The sequence below is a fragment of the Saccopteryx leptura genome, chromosome 1, assembly GCF_036850995.1.
Source record: "Saccopteryx leptura isolate mSacLep1 chromosome 1, mSacLep1_pri_phased_curated, whole genome shotgun sequence".
Lineage (NCBI taxonomy): Eukaryota > Metazoa > Chordata > Mammalia > Chiroptera > Emballonuridae > Saccopteryx > Saccopteryx leptura.
This window is the reverse complement of record NC_089503.1, coordinates 177243508-177261026: the sequence shown is the minus strand read 5'-3', so window position 1 is coordinate 177261026 and position 17519 is coordinate 177243508. Positions and strand designations below refer to the sequence as shown.

At 40.3% G+C, this 17519-nt stretch overlaps 1 protein-coding gene across 8 annotated transcripts in view; it reads left to right on the top strand.

The window, feature by feature from the left end:
• CDC42BPA (CDC42 binding protein kinase alpha) overlaps nt 1–17519 on the top strand; it is a 230502-nt gene that overhangs the window by 44401 nt on the left and 168582 nt on the right. For all 8 annotated transcript variants that reach the window (XM_066381642.1, XM_066381622.1, XM_066381611.1 and 5 more), the window contains one exon: nt 4697–4788. In XM_066381642.1, coding sequence (XP_066237739.1) covers nt 4697–4788 — 92 coding nt within the window. Of the gene's footprint in view, nt 1–4696; nt 4789–17519 lie in introns of those variants that run through there.

Genomic DNA, 17519 nt, shown 5'->3' with positions numbered 1-17519 from the left:
ACATGCACCCTACCGGGAGTCATCTGGCAACCCTGTCTGTAAGCACTGCTCAAATCAACTGAGCTACCTAAGTGCTTGGGGCTGATGCTTGAACCGGTTGGGCCACTGGTTTTGGGAGGAGAAGAGAGAAAGAATGGGGTGTGGTGAGTAGCAGATGTTAGCTTCTCCTGTGTGCCCTGACCAGGAATTGAATCCAGGATGTCCACACACTGGGCTGATGCTCTATCCACTGAGCCAACTGGCCAGGGTCAAAGTGTGGTTTTTTAAAAATAGCATGATTGGTTGTTTAATTTTATTGAACAATGTTTATGGTAAATATATTTTTGAGGTATTTTTCTTCAATCTTTTAATGTGGTGATTTATGTTAATCAATTTTCTAATATAACAACCTTGCATTCTTGGGATAAACCCAGCTTGATCTTGTTATTTTATTTATACATTACTTAATTAGTTGGATAATACATTAAAAGTTTTTTCCATTGATTTGAGGGGGGGGGGAGGGAAAGGAGAGATAGATGAGAAGCTCATAGTTGCATCACTTTAGTTGTTCATTTATTGCTTTTCTTATGTGCCCTGACAGCACAGGTGGTGGAGCTCAGGCCAACCCAGTGACCCCTTGCTTAAAGCAGCGATTTTGAGCTTTAAGCAAGAGAGACCTTTAGGTCCAAGCCAGAGAGGCCTTGGGATCATGTCCATGATCCCACTCTCAAGCCAATGACCTCAGGGCTTTGAACCTGGGACCTCAGTGTCCCAGGTTAGAATAATACATATTTTGATGAGACCTTTTGCATGATGTATGCATTCATGATGAAGAGGTTAATATCAACCTCTTCTTTCATTTATTTCAATTTATTTATTTTTTTATACATAAATTTTAATGCGGTGACATCAACAAATCAGGGTACATATATTCAAAGAAAACATGTCCAGGTTATCTTGTTATTCAATTATGTTGCATACCCATCACCCAAATTCAGATTGTCCTCCATCACCTTCTATCTAATTTTTTTTGTGCCCCTCCCCCTCCCCCTTCCCCTCTCCCTCCTTCCCCCTCCCCCCATAACCACCATACTCTTGTCCATGTCTCTTAGACTCATTTTTATGTCCCACCGATGTATGGAATCATGCAGTTCCTGTTTTTTTCTGATTTACTTATTTCACTCCATATAATGTTAATCAAGATCCCACCATTTTGTTGTAGATGATCCGATGTCATCATCAATTTAATGTAAATTCAAGTATGAACCTACTTAAACAGGAGAAAACAGAATTTTAGAAAGGATCAACAAATCTATTGTATATTTAGAAAACAACTTGTAAAATATGCAAACTTTTGGCAACACTGGTAAGGAAAAAAGTGAAAATAGACCAAAATATAATAGAGTTTTTATTTTTGGCCCATTTGTTTGGTAAATAATCAAATATTTGTGGTAAGTTTATTTGCATTTTTCTGATTTCTTGTAATGTGAGCATAATTTTCTGTTTATTAGCTGACTGTGTTCAACCCCACTGAAAGTTTCAAATGGGAGAGTAACACTTACTGCATAATTTGTTTACTTGAAGGTAGGGACTATTTTATTCGCCTTGGTACCTCTCACATCTTATAAAATGTTTGGCACACAGTGGGTATTTAAGATACTTCTTGAGTGAGTTAAATAAATGACTAGTAAACAGTGAGCCTTCTGAAGAAATTTGTGACTTAAAAACAACTCGTTTTTGAATGCTTGAAAATCGAATAGTACTGCAATGTCAAAGAAATGAGAGTTGAACTAGTAGGTTCTAGCAGGCTTCCCCAAACTGCGCCTCCCTGAGGCCATTTATCCGGCCCCCTCCCGCACTTCTGGAAGGGGCACCTCTTTCATTGGTGGTCAGTGAGAGGAGCACTGTATGTGGAGGCCCTCCAACTGTCTGAGGGACAGTGAACTGGCCCCCTGTGTAAAAAGTTTGGGGACCCCTGCCTAGGGTGTAAAGAATAAACGGTTATTCTTTTAATTTATGTTAATGCTACAGATTTCCATAAAACTTGGGAAACTAATTAAATATTTCATCCTAATTATGTGTGATTTTACAGCACTCAGGTGCTTTCAGGGTATGCACTACTCTGTGGAAAGATAATATTTATTTTTCTGTCATACTGTCACCCTTTGTACCTTTGCTGAAAGATCATTTTAACAACTACTTGTTTACCTGAATTGTATATCTGTTACTCTAGTTTTTTTTGTTTTTTTGTATTTTCCTGAAGCTAGAAACGAGGATAGACAGACAGACTCCCGCATGCGCCCGACCGGGATCCACCAGGCACGCCCACCAGGGGCGATGCTCTGCCCACCAGGGGGCGATGCTCTGCCCATCCTGGGCGTCGCCATGTTGCGACCAGAGCCACTCTAGCGCCTGAGGCAGAGGCCACAGAGCCATCCCCAGCGCCCGGGCCATCTTTGCTCCAATGGAGCCTTGGCTGCGGGAGGGGAAGAGAGAGACAGAGAGGAAAGTGCGGCGGAGGGGTGGAGAAGCAAATGGGCGCTTCTCCTGTGTGCCCTGGCCGGGAATCGAACCCGGGTCCTCCGCACGCTAGGCTGACGCTCTACCACTGAGCCAACCGGCCAGGGCTGTTACTCTAGTTTTTAAAGATAGTTTTTCCTGTTTTGCAATAGTGTTTAAGAGGATTGAAATAACTAGATTTCTGACCTTTTAGATGAGTAGGCTGTTATACAGAGGAAAGTATATACGTAGATTATTATGTAAGAAAACTGGATTACAAATAACTATAATTATCTAATAAAGTACTGTTTGGATTTAGAGACAAATATAGTGCATATGGTTTGCTTGGGTGTCAGGTCATTTAGAAGCCCTGAGGGTGGGGGGACTGTAAAGACAAGTAGAAGATATACTTAACTGCTAAGTGTTATGTTTGTAGTCTGCTTGGTGATGTTTTCCAGCGCTGGCTGGCAACTAGATCAGCACTAGTCTCACAATGACTGGCTCCACATTTTTATTCGTAGTTTATATATTCCATACCTATCGTTCTTAACCAAATATTTCTAATAGGCTGGTGTAGAAACCGGGAAAGGGAGGATCCCTAGTTTCAGATTACTGCACTATTCTTGTTTCCTAATATTCCCTCTCCTACACCTTTGTAAACAGTTTGTTTGTAAATAGACTTTCCTCAAATTAGGGTAGTTTATTTCCTGTTGGAAACCTGGCTGTAGTGGCCACAGTCTCACAATTTGTCTAGTCCAATTTGGTCAAAACCAGGATACCTTGATCATTTTATCAAAGTCTTCACTTCCATGGCTGCCATGGTTTTACATCTCTCACAGTTTGTTATCGAAGGATACCTTCATTCAGATTTGATCTCTTCCTTTGATCTTTTCTCTTTTGTGTGAATTTCAAACAGAGATGCAATCTCTCTTTTTCTTTCTTTAGAATCTAAACACCAGTGCAGAAATCTCTAGTATACTGGGCTATGCAATGTGGAATACCCCTCTTTTCTAAACTAGTTAGCGCTAAATACCTTCTGACCAAAGCAAGTTTAAGGCTTACTGTGTCTGTTTTACTCTGCTAATCTTTTAATCTTGTCACACTCTGGCTTCTGTATCCAAATATAATGACCTTTTAATCATATTAAGTCTTTTTTGTATGAGAATAAAGAGGGACATGAGGAAAGAAGTTCCAGTTCCTATGTTACTTCTTGTTAGAGAATGTGTTCCATTTTCGCTGATCCCAAAGCACTTTGTTTACCTCTGTTAGAAACTTTATCACATTGTTACTCTGTGTTGTGTGTGTGTGTGTGTGTGTGCGCGCGCGCGCATACTGTCTTTTCTGAAGGAAGGGACCATACTTGTTTTAAACTCCAGGGGTTGCCACCGAGCTTTGTATAGCGTAGACTTATGCTAAAGGCATGTTAAAAAGATAAATACAAGAATGAATGTGAAAGAAATATTAAATTTTTGGTAGGATTTGCTGAAGCTTTCTCTGGTGCCATGAAATTTGCTTTTACTTCTTTGACCCTGTGTTAAAATATGTATCTAGCATTGAGAATTAGAGTACACTGAATGTTTAACATGAAAACTGGTCTCATTTGTTATTTAGCATTATTTCATATGTTATTTGCTGTTTAAAGACATCTTCACTAAAGTAAATTCATATATAAGAAATAAAGGAGATGCACTGTTTTCTTATGGAAATTAAATCTATTAATACAGTTTGAAATTATTACGTGCTTTGGCATAATTCTTAATCACAACTTTAATTTTTATTGTTTAAGACAGGGGTAGTCAACCTTTTTATACCTACCGTCCACTTTTGTATCTCTGTTAGTAGTAAAATTTTCTAACCGCCCACCGGTTCCACAGTAATGGTGATTTATAAAATAGGGAAGTAACTTTACTTTATAAAATTTATAAAGCAGAGTTACAGCAAGTTAAAGCATATAGTAATAATTACTTACCAAGTACTTTATGTCGGATTTTTGCTAAGTTTGGCAGAATAAATCTTTATAAAATAACTTACTATAGTTAAGTCTATCTTTTTATTTATATAAATACTTTGGTTGCTCTGCTACCACCCACCATGAAAGCTGGAACGCCCACTAGTGGGTGGTAGGGACCAGGTTGACTACCACTGGTTTAAGAGATACCATTATATTAATTTGCATCGCACTTCATTAAGAAAGTAATGATGTTGCTTTTTATTTCAGCTAAACCATTTACTTCTAAAGTGAAACAGATGCGATTACATAGAGAAGACTTTGAAATATTAAAGGTGATTGGTCGAGGAGCTTTTGGAGAGGTAAGAAAGAATTTACAGGTTTGCTAATGTTATAGAAGCTGTTTTGTACAGTCTGAAAAAAATTTTTTTTTTTTTTTTTGTATTTTTCTGAAGCTGGAAACGGGGAGAGACAGTCAGACAGACTCCCGCATGCACCCGACTGGGATCCACCCGGCACGCCCACCAGGGGGCGACGCTCTGCCCCTCCGGGGCAGAGCCACTCTAGCGCCTGGGGCAGAGGCCAAGGAGCCATCCCTAGCGCTCCGGCCATCTTTTGCTCCAATGGAGCCTCGGCTGTGGGAGGGGAAGAGAGAGACAGAGAGGAAGGAGAGGGGGAGGGGTGGAGAAGCAGATGGGCGCTTCTCCTGTGTGCCCTGGCCGGGAATCGAACCTGGGACTTCTGCACGCCAGGCCGACCGACGCTCTACCACTGAGCCAACCGGCCAGGGCCTCAGTCTGAAAAAATTTAATTGAAATATTATACACTTTCTGTTATAATTGATCAGAAAATATATTAAAGTTTTGAATGAAATATTTCTACATGGATTTTCCCCCCAAGATATTTCTATTCTTTATATGTCATTGAAAGTTTTAGTATGTTTTTGGACTCTTTTCTGTTCCGTTGGTCTATCTGTCTGTCCTTGTGCCAATACGACACTGTCTTAAATTATTTTAAATTACATCTTGATGTCTGTGTATTCCAGCTTCTTCCCTCTCTTCCTCAGTTCTTGGCCCTTTATATTTTCATAAAATTTTAGAACCAGTTTTACAGTTTCTACTTAACTCTTAAAAACCCATACAGCTGTTGGAATTTTGATTAGGATGGCACTGAAACTAGCATAATTTTGTAGATAATTATTAACAATATTAAGTCAACCAATCCATGAAAATGGTATATTCCTCCATTTATTTAGGGCTTTATAAGTTTATCTCATTGATGTTTTCTAGTTTTTATTTAGTAGGGAGGACTTCTGCATCTTTCAGCAGATTTATTCCTAGGTATGTGATATTTTTTATTTAAATTAGAATGGCAGAAATAATTGAAATGTCCTTTTTATTGTTTTGCTGAAAATACAAGGTGATTTAAAATTTTAATAGTGGTTTTTTTTAATCTTTAGAAGTTTATTGCTCAATTTCTAAATATTTGGAGGGTTTCCTAGTTATGTCTATTACTGAGTTATAATGTAATTCCAGAGCAGTCAGAGAACATAAACTGATTTTAATACTTTTGAAGTTTGCTCTGCAGTGTTCTATAAATACCAGTTAGGTTAAAATCATGAATCTTGTTTATACTTCCACATTCTTACCTTTTGTTTTTTCTTCTTGATCTGGCAATTTCTAGTTCCTATGTTACTTCTTGTAAGAGAATGTGTTCCATTTTCACTGATCCCAAAGCACTTTGCTTACTTCTGTTAGAAACTTTATCACATTGTTACTGTGTGTGTGTGCATACTGTCTTTTCTGAAGGAAGGTACCATACTTGTTTTAAACTCCATTTTAAATGAAAATTTATTTATTTTCATTTTTCACTGGTAACAAATTCAGAATTATTTTCATTTCCTAGGGATTAACTCTTTTATCATAATGAAATCATCCTTGTTATCTCTAATGACTTTGAGTGATGTCTTTCTTAATCTGATACTAGTAGCATGATTCTAGCTTTTTAAAAATTAGTATTTGCATTAAGCATCTTAATCTGTTTTTTTAGTTTCAGCTTTCTATAACATTACTGTTAAGTAGAATATAGTTAGGGTTATTCTGTTTTAGGTTAAGAACATTTTCCTTCTACTCCTATTCTGTTGAGTTTTTATCATGCATAGGAGGTAACTTTATTGAAACCTTTATATATCTATATATATGTAGACACACACACACACACACACACACTTAATTCAATGAGAGGAGGGGAGGCAGATACACACTCCTGCATGCGCCTGGATCGGGATCCATCCGGCAAGCCCATTAAGGGGCAAGCAATGCTCTGCCCATCTGTGATGTTGCTTCATTGCTTAGCAACCGAGCTCTTCCTAGCACCTGAGGCGGAGGCCATGGAGCCATCCTCAGCGCCTGGGGCCAACTCACTCCAATTGAGCCATGGCTGTAGGATGGGAAGAGAGAAAAAGAGAGAGAACTGAGAGAAGCAAGGGAAGCAAGAGGGGTAGGGGTGGCGAAGCAGATGGGCATTTCTCCTGTGTGCCCTGACTGGGAATCAAACCCTTGACATCATACAGTGGGCCAGTTCTCTATCCCTGAGCCAACTGGCCAGGGCCTCTATATCTATTTTGATGACATGATTTAACATCTATATTTATTTATTGTGAGAATTACATTAATTTTTAAATATACCAATATTGGATTATTACACGAATCTAATTGTTTATGGTGCATACTTTAAATATTATAGTTGGGTTTGATTTGTTATTTTGTTAGAATTGTTTTGTTTATGTGCATGAGCAAGAGTGGCCTTTAATTGACCTATCTTATAATTTTCTAATATTTTTGAATGATATGCTTAGCTTATAAGATCATTTGAGAAGTGTTTCTGCTTTCTCATTTTCTGGAAGAATTTGTGTAAGATTGGTATTATTTCTTTCCTTAAATTCCTGGAAGAGGCCTGACCTGTGGTGGCGCAGTGGATAAAGCGTCGACCTGGAAATGCTGAGGTCGCCGATTTGAAACCCTGGGCTTGCCTGGTCAAGGCACATATGGGAGTTGATGCTTCCAGCTCCTCCCCTCCTTCTCTCTCTGTGTCTCTCCTCTCTCTCTCTCTCTCTCTCTCTCTCTGTCTCTCCCTCTCCTCTCTAAAAAAATGAATAAATAAAAAAAAGAAAATAAATTCCTGGAAGAATACACTAGCAAAATCATCTATACTAGGAGGTTTTTTTTGGTTGTTTATATCTTTTGAGGTAAATTGTATATATGTTGAAATACACTAATTGTATATGTATAATTACATGAGTTTTGAGAAACGAATTCACCTTTATCAAGACATAGAACATTTACATCATCCGAGTAGATTCCCTTTCCTGTCAGTTTTAAATAATTTCCTTCTGTTTGTAACCACCATTGGAAAATTTTATGTAAATGGATTCTACCACATACCCTTTTCTTCCACAGAGAAGAATGTGTGTGATCCATTCTAGTGATCAAATGTATTAATATTTCCTTTTTATTGCTAAATAGTATGCAATTAATTTAGCACAACTAATCCATTCTGTTGAAGAATATTTGGGTTGTTTCTGGGTTTGTTTGTTTTGGCTATTATGAATAAAGCTGATAATAATATTGTATGCATTTTTATGGAAATATGTTTTCTTTTTCATTGGATAAATACCTAAGAATGGAACTGCTGTGTTAAATGGTAGGTTGTGTTTAAATTTAAAAGAAACTGGCAAACCTTCTCCAAGATTTACATTCCTACCAGTTCCATGTCCTCACTAATATTTTTTGTTGTTAGTCTTTGTAATTTTAGCTATTCTAGTGGGTGTGTAATAGAATCTCATTGTCTTAAACTGTATTGTTATTTGAATTTATATTATATTATCAACACAATGATTCACCATTCTTGTATCTTCCTTTGTGAAGTGTATGTCCAAATATTTTGATCATTTAAAAACATTGGTGTTATTTTTTTGTTACTGAGTTGTAAGAGTTTTTTTGTTTGTTTGTTTGTATTTTTCTGAAATGAGAAGTGGGGAGGCAGAGAGACAGACTCCTGCGTGCACCTGACCAGAATCCACCCAGTATGCCCAGCAGGGGGCGATACTCTGCCCATATAGGGTGTTGCTCCATTGCAGCTGGAGCCATTCTAGTGCCTGAGGTGGAGGCCATGGAGCCATCCTCAGTGCCTGGGCCAGCTTTACTCCAACAGAGCCTTGGCTGTGGGAGGGGAAGAGAGAGAGAGAGAGAGAGAAAGAGAGAGGGAAAAAGAGAGGGGGGGCAGAGAAAGAGAGAGAGAGAGAGAGAGAGAAAGAGAAAGGAGAGGGGGAAGGGTGGATAAGCAGATGGGTGCTTCTCCTGTGTGCCCTGGCTGGGAATTGAACCTGGGACTTCCACACACCAGGCTGACACTAAGGAGTTTTGTATCTATAGATGTCCTTTGTCAGATATATGTTTTGTCCATATTTTCTCTCAAGCTGTGTGGCTTGCCTGTTAATTTTCTTGAAAATGTTTTGATGAGCAGAAGTTTTCAATTTTGATGGTATAATTTTATAAAAATATTTTTCTCTGATGTTTGTTATTTTCTCCTCCCCACCCTCCCGAGAAATCCTTGGTTTATATTCAGGTCACAGAGAGAATCACCTGTTTTTTTTTTAAGCCTTTAAGTTTTAGCTTTTATGTTTTAAGTTGGTGATCTACTTCAAATTAATTCATGTATGATGTGAGATAGGGTTTGAGATTTCTTTTTTAAAATGTCGATATCCAATTGTTTCAGCAGCATTTGTTGAAAAGGCCATTTTTCCTCTATTAAATTATTTTAGCATCTTTGTCAAAAAAGTCAGTTGACTGTGTAAGTATTGATCTATTTCTGCTCTGCTCCCTCTATTCTGTTTTGCTCATGTTTTTGTCCTATGCCAGTACCACATTATCTTGATTCCCTTAGCTTTATACTATAAAGTAGAGAGTACATAAGAAGTGTGAGTATAAGTACTCCTGTGTTCTTTTTCAAATTGTTTTAGCTATTCTAGCACTTTTGCATTGTATAGATTTTAGAATCAGTATGTCAGTTTCCATTAAAGCCTCTTGATGTTGAAATTGAATTTGCATTCAATTTATCGATCAGTTTGGGAAATCTGACATCTTAATAATGTTGAATGTACTTGTTAGTCCTTGAACAAGGTATTTGTTTTTTTTAAAGTCTTTTAATTTTCTTCATAATGTTTTATTTTAGTATACAGGTCTTGTTCATATTTTTTGAAATTTAAGTAATTTATGTTTTATGCTATGGTAAATGGTATTTAAAACAATTTTATATTGAAATAGTATGCTGCTAATATGTAGATACACCACTGATTTTTTTTATCTGGCTGGCTTTATTTCCTAAATATATTATTTTGAAGTAGGATTTTTATTTGTTTTGGTTGCTACTTCTTTGTTTTTTGAAGTAAACAGTCATATTGTTTATTTTATTTTTATTTTTATATTTTTTATTATTAATATGTGAGAGGTGGCGAGGCAGAGAGACAGACTCCCACATGCGCCTGACCGGGATCCACTGGGCAAACCCACTATGGGGTGGATGCACTGCCCATCTGGGACTGTTTCGTTGCTTGTCAACCAAGCCATTTTAGTGCCTGGGGTGAGGCCATGGTGCCATCCTCAGTGCCCAGGGCCAACTTGCTCGAATGAGCCATGGCTGCAGGGGTGGGGGGGGGAGAGAAAGAGAAGAGGGAGGGGGTTGCTTCTCCTTTGTGCCCTGACTGGGAATTAAACTCGGGACTTCCACACGTTGGGCTGACACTCTGCCGCTGAGTCAACCAGCCAGAGCCTATACTGTTTAAGAACAGGGATAGTTTAGTTTCCTTTTCACTTTCCAGTCTTTATACCTTTTATTTCTTTATCTTGACTTACTATTGTACTAGTTTGGACCTCTAGTACAATGTTGAGTAGGTGTCATGAGGGTAGACATCCTTACCTTATTTTTGAACTTAGGAAGAAAGGATTCATTGTTTCACTATGATGCTACTTGTATGTATTTTCATTAGTGTTCTTTATTTGATTGTAGAAATTAGCATCTATTATTAGTTTGCTGAGAATTTAAAAAAATTAATTAATGGTTAATGAGTTTTTGTCATGCTTTTTCTGTGTCTTTTGAAATAATCATTTAGATTTCCCCTTTTATTATTCTGTTAACATGGTACATTACCTTGATTGACTTTTAAAAATAGATTTTATTGCCCTGGCTGGTTGGCTCAGTGGTGGAGCGTCGGCCTGGCGTGTGGGGGTCCCGGTTTCGATTCCCGGCCGGGGCGCACAGGAGAGGCGCCCATCTGCTTCTCCCCCCCTCCCCCGCTCCTTCCTCTCTATCTCTCTCTTCCCCTCCCGCAGCGGGGTTCCATTGGAGCGGGATGGCCCAGGCGCTGAGGATGGCTCCTTGGCCTCTGCCCCAGGCGCTGGAGTGGCTCTGGTCACGACAGAGCGACGCCCCGGAGGGGCAGAGCATTGCCCCCTGGTGGGCAGAGCATCGCCCCCTGGTGGGCATGCGGGGTGGATCCCGGTCGGGCGCATGTGGGAGTATGACTGTCTATCCCCGTTTCCAGCTTCGGAAAAATACAAAAAAAAGGAAAAAAATAGATTTTATTTTTAAAGCTGTTTTAGGTTCATAGCAAAATTGATCAGAAAGTACAGAGTTCCCATTTACTCCCTGCCCTGCACACAGATAGCTTCTCCCTCTGTCACCATATCCACCAGAGTGGTAACATTTGTTACGATAGATGAATCTACATTGACACATTTTATCACCCAACGTCTGTACTTTGCATTAGGATTTACTTTGTGTCGTACATTGTATTGGTTTGGACCAGTGGTCAGCAAACTCATTAGTCAACAGAGCCAAATATCAACAGTACAACAATTGAAATTTCTTTTGAGAGCCAAATTTTTAAAACTTAAACTATATAGATAGGTACATTCCTTATTGAGGTAGCACCTGCACATGATATTTTGTGGAAGAGCCACACTCAAGGGGCCAAAGAGCCACATGTGGCTTGTGAGCTGCAGTTTGCTGACCAGGGGTTTGGACAAATGTATAATGACAGGTATTTACCATTGTAGTTGTGTCATACCTGATAGTTTTACTGCTTTAAAAAATCTTCTGTGCTGTGCCTACTCATATCTCCCTCCTCACTTGGTCTCCATAGTTTTGCCTTTTCCAGAATGTTATACAGTTGGCATCATATAGTATTTAGCCTTTTCAGATTGCTATCTTTCATGCATTTGTTTTCTTCTATTTTTTCATGACTTGATAAGCCATTTCCTTTTGGCATTGAATAATATTCCATTGTCCAAATGTGCCATTGTTTATTTATCCATTCACCTACTGAAAGACATGTTGATTACTCCAAGTTTTGGCAATTATGAATAAAGTTGCTATACATGTCTGTGTACAGGTAGTTGTGTGAACATAGATTTTCAATTTGTTTGGGTAAATACCAAGGAGCATGCTTACTGGATCATATGGTAAGGGTATTATGTTTTGTAAGAAGCTGTCACAATATCTTCCAAAGTGGCTGTACTACTTTGCATTTCTACCAGCAATGAATAAGAGTTCTGTTGTTCCACATCCTCATCAGGATTAGTTGTTGTCAGTGTTTTAAATTTTGGCCATTCTAACAGGTGTGTAGTGGTATTTCATGGGTGTTTTTTTTTGTTTGTTTTTGTTTTGTATTTTTCTGAAGCTGGAAACGAGGAGGCAGTCAGACAGACTCCCGCATGCACCCGACCGGGATCCACCCGGCACGCCCACCAGGGGGCGATGCTCTGCCCATCTGGGGCGTCACTCTGTTGCGACCAGAGCCACTCTAGCGCCTGGGGCAGAGACCAAGGAGCCATCCCCAGCGCCCGGGCCATCTTTTGCTCCAGTGGAGCCTTGGCTGCGGGAGGGGAAGAGAGAGACAGAGAGGAAGGAGAGGGGGAGGGGTGGAGAAGCAGATGGGCACTTCTCCTGTGTGCCCTGGCCGGGAATCGAACCCTGGACTTCCGCACGCCAGGCCGACGCTCTACCACTGAGCCAACCAGCCAGGGCCTCAAGGGTGTTTTAACTTGAAATTTTCTAATGATAGGTGATACTGAGTATCTTTTCAGATGCTTATTTGCCATGTGTATATATCTTTTTTGATGGAGGTGTCTTTTAAGATCTTAGATAGATTTTTTTTGTATTTTTCTGAAGTTAGACAGGGAGGCAGTCAGACAGACTCCCGCATGCGCCTGACTGGGGTCCACCCGCCATGACCACCAGGGGACTATGCTCGGCCCCTCTGGGGTGTTGTTCCATTGCGGCCGGGGCCATTTTAGTGCCTGAGGTGGAGGCCATGAAACTGTCTTCAGTGCCCGGGCCAACTTTGCTCCAATGGAGCCTTGGCTGTGGGAGCAGAAGAGAGAGACAGAGAAAAAGGAGCGGGGGAGGGGTGGAGAAGCAGATGGGCACTTCTCCTGTGTGCTCTGACTGGGAATCGAATCCAGGACTTCCACACTCTGTCTGGGCCGACGCTCTACTGCTGAGCCAACCGACCAGGGCTTAGATTGAGTTTTGTTTTTTTTTTAATTTTTATTTATTTTTACATTTTTTTATTCATTTTTTTAGAGAGAGGAGACACAGAGAGAAAGAGAGAGGAAAGAGATAGAAAGAACAGAGGGAGGAGCAGGAAGCATCAACTCCCATATGTGCCTTGACCAGGCAAGCCTGGGGTTTTGAACTGGTGACCTCAGCATTCCAGGTCGACGCTTTTACCCACTGCGCCACTACAGGTCAGGCTAGATTGAGTTTTTTAATTTTTGTTTTATTTTATTTTTTTTTTGTATTTTTCTGAAGCTGGAAACGGGGAGAGACAGTCAGACAGACTCCCGCATGCGCCCGACCGGGCAGCGCTTGGGGCAGAGGCCAAGGAGCCTCCCCAGCGCCCGGGCCATCCCCGCTCCAATGGAGCCCCGGCTGCGGGAGGGGAAGAGAGAGACAGAGAGGAAGGAGAGGGGGTGGAGAAGCAAATGGGCGCCTCTCCTATGTGCCCTGGCCAGGAATCGAACCCGGGTCCCCCGCACGCCAGGCCGACGCTCCACCGCTGAGCCAACCGGCCAGGGCCTAGATTGAGTTTTTAAAGGGGTATGTTTTCTGATTGTTGAGTTAGAAGAGTTCTTTGTTTATTTTGGGTAACAACCCTTTATCAGATGTGTCTTTTACATAATTGAGAATCTAGAATTGATTCAAATTGATTAAAATTCTAGCTTATCAGACATTAGACTCTTAATTTTTCAGTACTTCTGAGGTTTATTCAAATTTGTTTTATGGTCATAATATATATATATATACACACACTCCATGTGCACTTGAAAATAATTTTTCTACATTTGTTGCTTGTAGTCTTTTAAGAGGGGGGTATTAAAGTCTTTAAATATAATTGTGTGTATAATTGTATATGTAGTTTTATCAGTATGTATACTAATTATTAGATGGACTGATTCTGAAGTTTATTTCTGAAAATAATTAAGAATCATCAGACAAACTCAAAAACTGGAACAATGACAAACCCACTATATTTTCATTTTTTTTTTTTTTTTTTTTTTTTTTTTTTTTCTGAAGCTGGAAACAGGGAGAGACAGTCAGACAGACTCCCGCATGCGCCCGACCGGGATCCACCCGGCACGCCCACCAGGGGCGGTGCTCTGCCCCCCAGGGGGGGATGCTCTGCCCATCCTGGGCGTCGCCATATTGCGACCAGAGCCACTCTAGCGCCTGAGGCAGAGGCCACAGAGCCATGCCCAGCGCCCGGGCCATCTTTGCTCCAATGGAGCCTTGGCTGCGGGAGGGGAAGAGAGAGACAGAGAGGAAAGCGCGGCGGAGGGGTGGAGAAGCAAATGGGCGCTTCTCTATGTGCCCTGGCCGGGAATCGAACCCGGTCCTCCGCACGCCAGGCCGACGCTCTACCGCTGAGCCAACCGGCCAGGGCAAACCCACTATATTTTAAAACATGTTATAAAGCCTCAACAGATACCACATGAATAAGAAATTCAAAAATGTTCTCAGACACACATAAGAATTTAATGTTTGCTAAAGGCAGCACCTCCGATTAGTGCAAAAGAGAAAAATTTTTTTTTATTCAGTAAGAGGAGGGAGGCAAAGAGACACACTCTGGCTTGCGCCTTAACTGGGGTCTACCCTGCAAGCCCACCATGGGGTCAATGTTCTGCCCATTGGGGGTGTTGCTCTTCTTAGTGCCTGAGGCAGAGGCCATGGAGCCATCCTCAGTGCCTGGGGTCAACTCATCCAAATGAGCCTTGGCTGCAGGAGGCGGGGAGAGAGAGAAAAAAGAGAGAGAGAGAGAGAGAGAGAGAGAGAGAAGTGAGAGGGAGAGGGAGAAGGGTGGAGAAGCAGATGGGTGCTTCTCCTGTGTACCCTGGCCAGGAATTGAACCCAGGACATCCACACACTGTGCAGATGCTCTACCACTGAGCCAACTGGCCAGGGCCACAGAGGAGAATTTTTAATAAATGATCTTGAGACAACTTGATAGCATCTTGGAAGAGTCCTTTTATGGATCCAGCTAAAATTCATAGCATATATCAGGTCAAACTACAAATGGATGAAATTTTTATATGTAGAAAATAAAACAAACACAAGTATCTAATAGTAGGTCGAATAACAGGAATATATCCACACAATGGCATGCTGTGCAGCTGCAGTAAAGAAAAAATTTACTGCACCCAGTGGATAGATTGCCAGGATAGATGGTAAAATGAATAAAATAAGATGCAGGATAATATATACAATATGTTAAAAATAGGTAGAAATACTGTGATTCATACTTGCATTTTATAGAGTAACATTTTATGGGGACACAAGGGTGCATGCAGACAAGAGTGGGAGTGACATTTCTAAGTGGAAACCTTTTTATTTTTGTTTTGATTTTTGAAGCATGTAAATGTATTATTTGTTTTCAGAATCATTAAATAATTCTTCCAGGTTGAGATGACTTAACCTGCAAGTTCTGTGAATCATTTAAGGATGAAGTAATTGTAAATTTATATTTCCACAATTAATAGAAAAAGAGGGACCACTGCCCAGCCTGTTTTATGTGGCAAGAATAACCTTGTTTCTAAAACCTGACAGTTGAGTAAAGAAGGCAACATAGGGAAGAGTGCGTATGATTTGATTTTATCACAAAGTCAGGATTCTGGTGATCTGTTGTGTGAAGGTTGAAGTGGTCAGGTGGGGCCGCATGAGGCTTTCTGAGTTGCTGCAGTGCTCTATTTCTTCTTTTCTTTTTTCTTGTGGGAGAGACAGAGTCAGAGAGAGGGACAGATAGGGACAGACAGACAGGAAGGGAGAGAGATGAGAAACATCAATTCTTCATTGTGGTTCTTTAGTTGTTCATTGATTGATTTCTCATATGTGCCTTGACTGGGGGGCTACAGCAGACTGAGTGACCCCTTGCTCGAGCCAGTGACCTTGGGTTCAAGCTGGTGAGCTTTGCTCAAACCAGATGAGCTCGTGCTCAAGCTGGCGACCTCGGGGTCTTGAACCTGAGTCCTCCACATCCCAGTTAGATGCTCTATCCACTGTGCCACCTCCTGGTCAGTGCTCTATTTTTTGATATGGATCTTAGTTACATGTTCGCTTTACAGATGTCTTTAACTCTATATATTTTTAAATTTTTCTTCATTATAATCAATTATACATATTTTAAAATAATTTTTAAAATGAGCTATGGTAATTGTGAAATTCATGTTCATGTAATAATTTAGCTTATAAAGTAACACATGAGTAGAATTTGCATAGGGGAATACAAGAGCTTTCAACAGTTGAAGTTAGAGCTTTTAACTATCCCTTCTCAGAAATTGGCAAGTCAAGCAGATTTTTAAAAACATCAAGACTTAGAAGTGTGTATTTTTTGAAGGTAGACCTCTTTAATGCCATAGTTGCTCCATACTATGTTATAACGATTGGTAGAATAAAGCAGTGATTTTTTTAAAACAAAGTAGCTACTAGGGACAACCTAGTTTTGTTTTAAATGATTCTGCAGGGATTTATGCTCTGTAACGAGCACAGAAATTCTAGTCAGTGTTAGAATTGTTTATTCACATAATCAGTCCAGCTTCACTGCAGATACAGCTTCTGTTAAAAGAAAATCATGCTATAGAAAAGATCAGAGAAGATACGCAACACAGATTTAGGGGCTCCAGGACAAGGTGGCTTTCTTCTTTTAAAGGGCAGTTGATTATCTCTCCTCTTATTGTAAATCTAGAAAATGACTACTTGGCAAGAAGTACGGCATATATGTGAGAATTTAAATCCTTTTTAGGAGTTTCTATTTTCATTCCAGAAAACCTGGTCAAACCCTTCAAGGTCTTACTCAGTGTTGGTCCCTGGAAATGTTCTGGTGGGGGAGGGTTTGGAGGCTCTTGGGAGCAGTAGGCACTGTGTAGTACTAGCCTATATGAAAGTCCTTATTAGGAGATTTAAAGGGCTCACTGCCCTGTGAGCAGTGAGGTTCAGTTTTCTAAGGAAGCTGAGATATAGCCTGGGTTTAGAGTTATTTTCTGTGTAAGAGAGCTCTGTTTAACCTAGAAAAGATCAGCTCAAATAGTATACACAGGTTAGTCTTTCAGGCCCTAAAGCATACTAGCCATTGTCTAAATTCTTCTATCTTATCTGAACTAAAAAAATACAAGGAACTTTCACTCCTATCCCGAGCTTAACCAAACTTGCCATATTTAAAACAAAAAACTTATGTAGGCCTGGCTGGACAGGTTCCAGTGGGCTAGAACCTTTTTCTAGTGCTGATCAATACATGAGATTCCAACGACCATCTCTTTGATTCCACAGTAGCCCTTTTCTCAGGGAATTTGAAGAAGCAATTGTTACTCTAGTTTTCTAGCTAATAGCCAGCTAGCGGTGGGTGGCATTTTCCACTGTCCTGTCCAGGATGAAGACTGTGTGACCTCTTTTTATTTTGTTGGTGACATGTTGTACTTCAGGCTTGGACTGCAGGAAGCGGGCATATACAGAGAAATCTCTGCCGGGCTGTCCTTGTGCATAT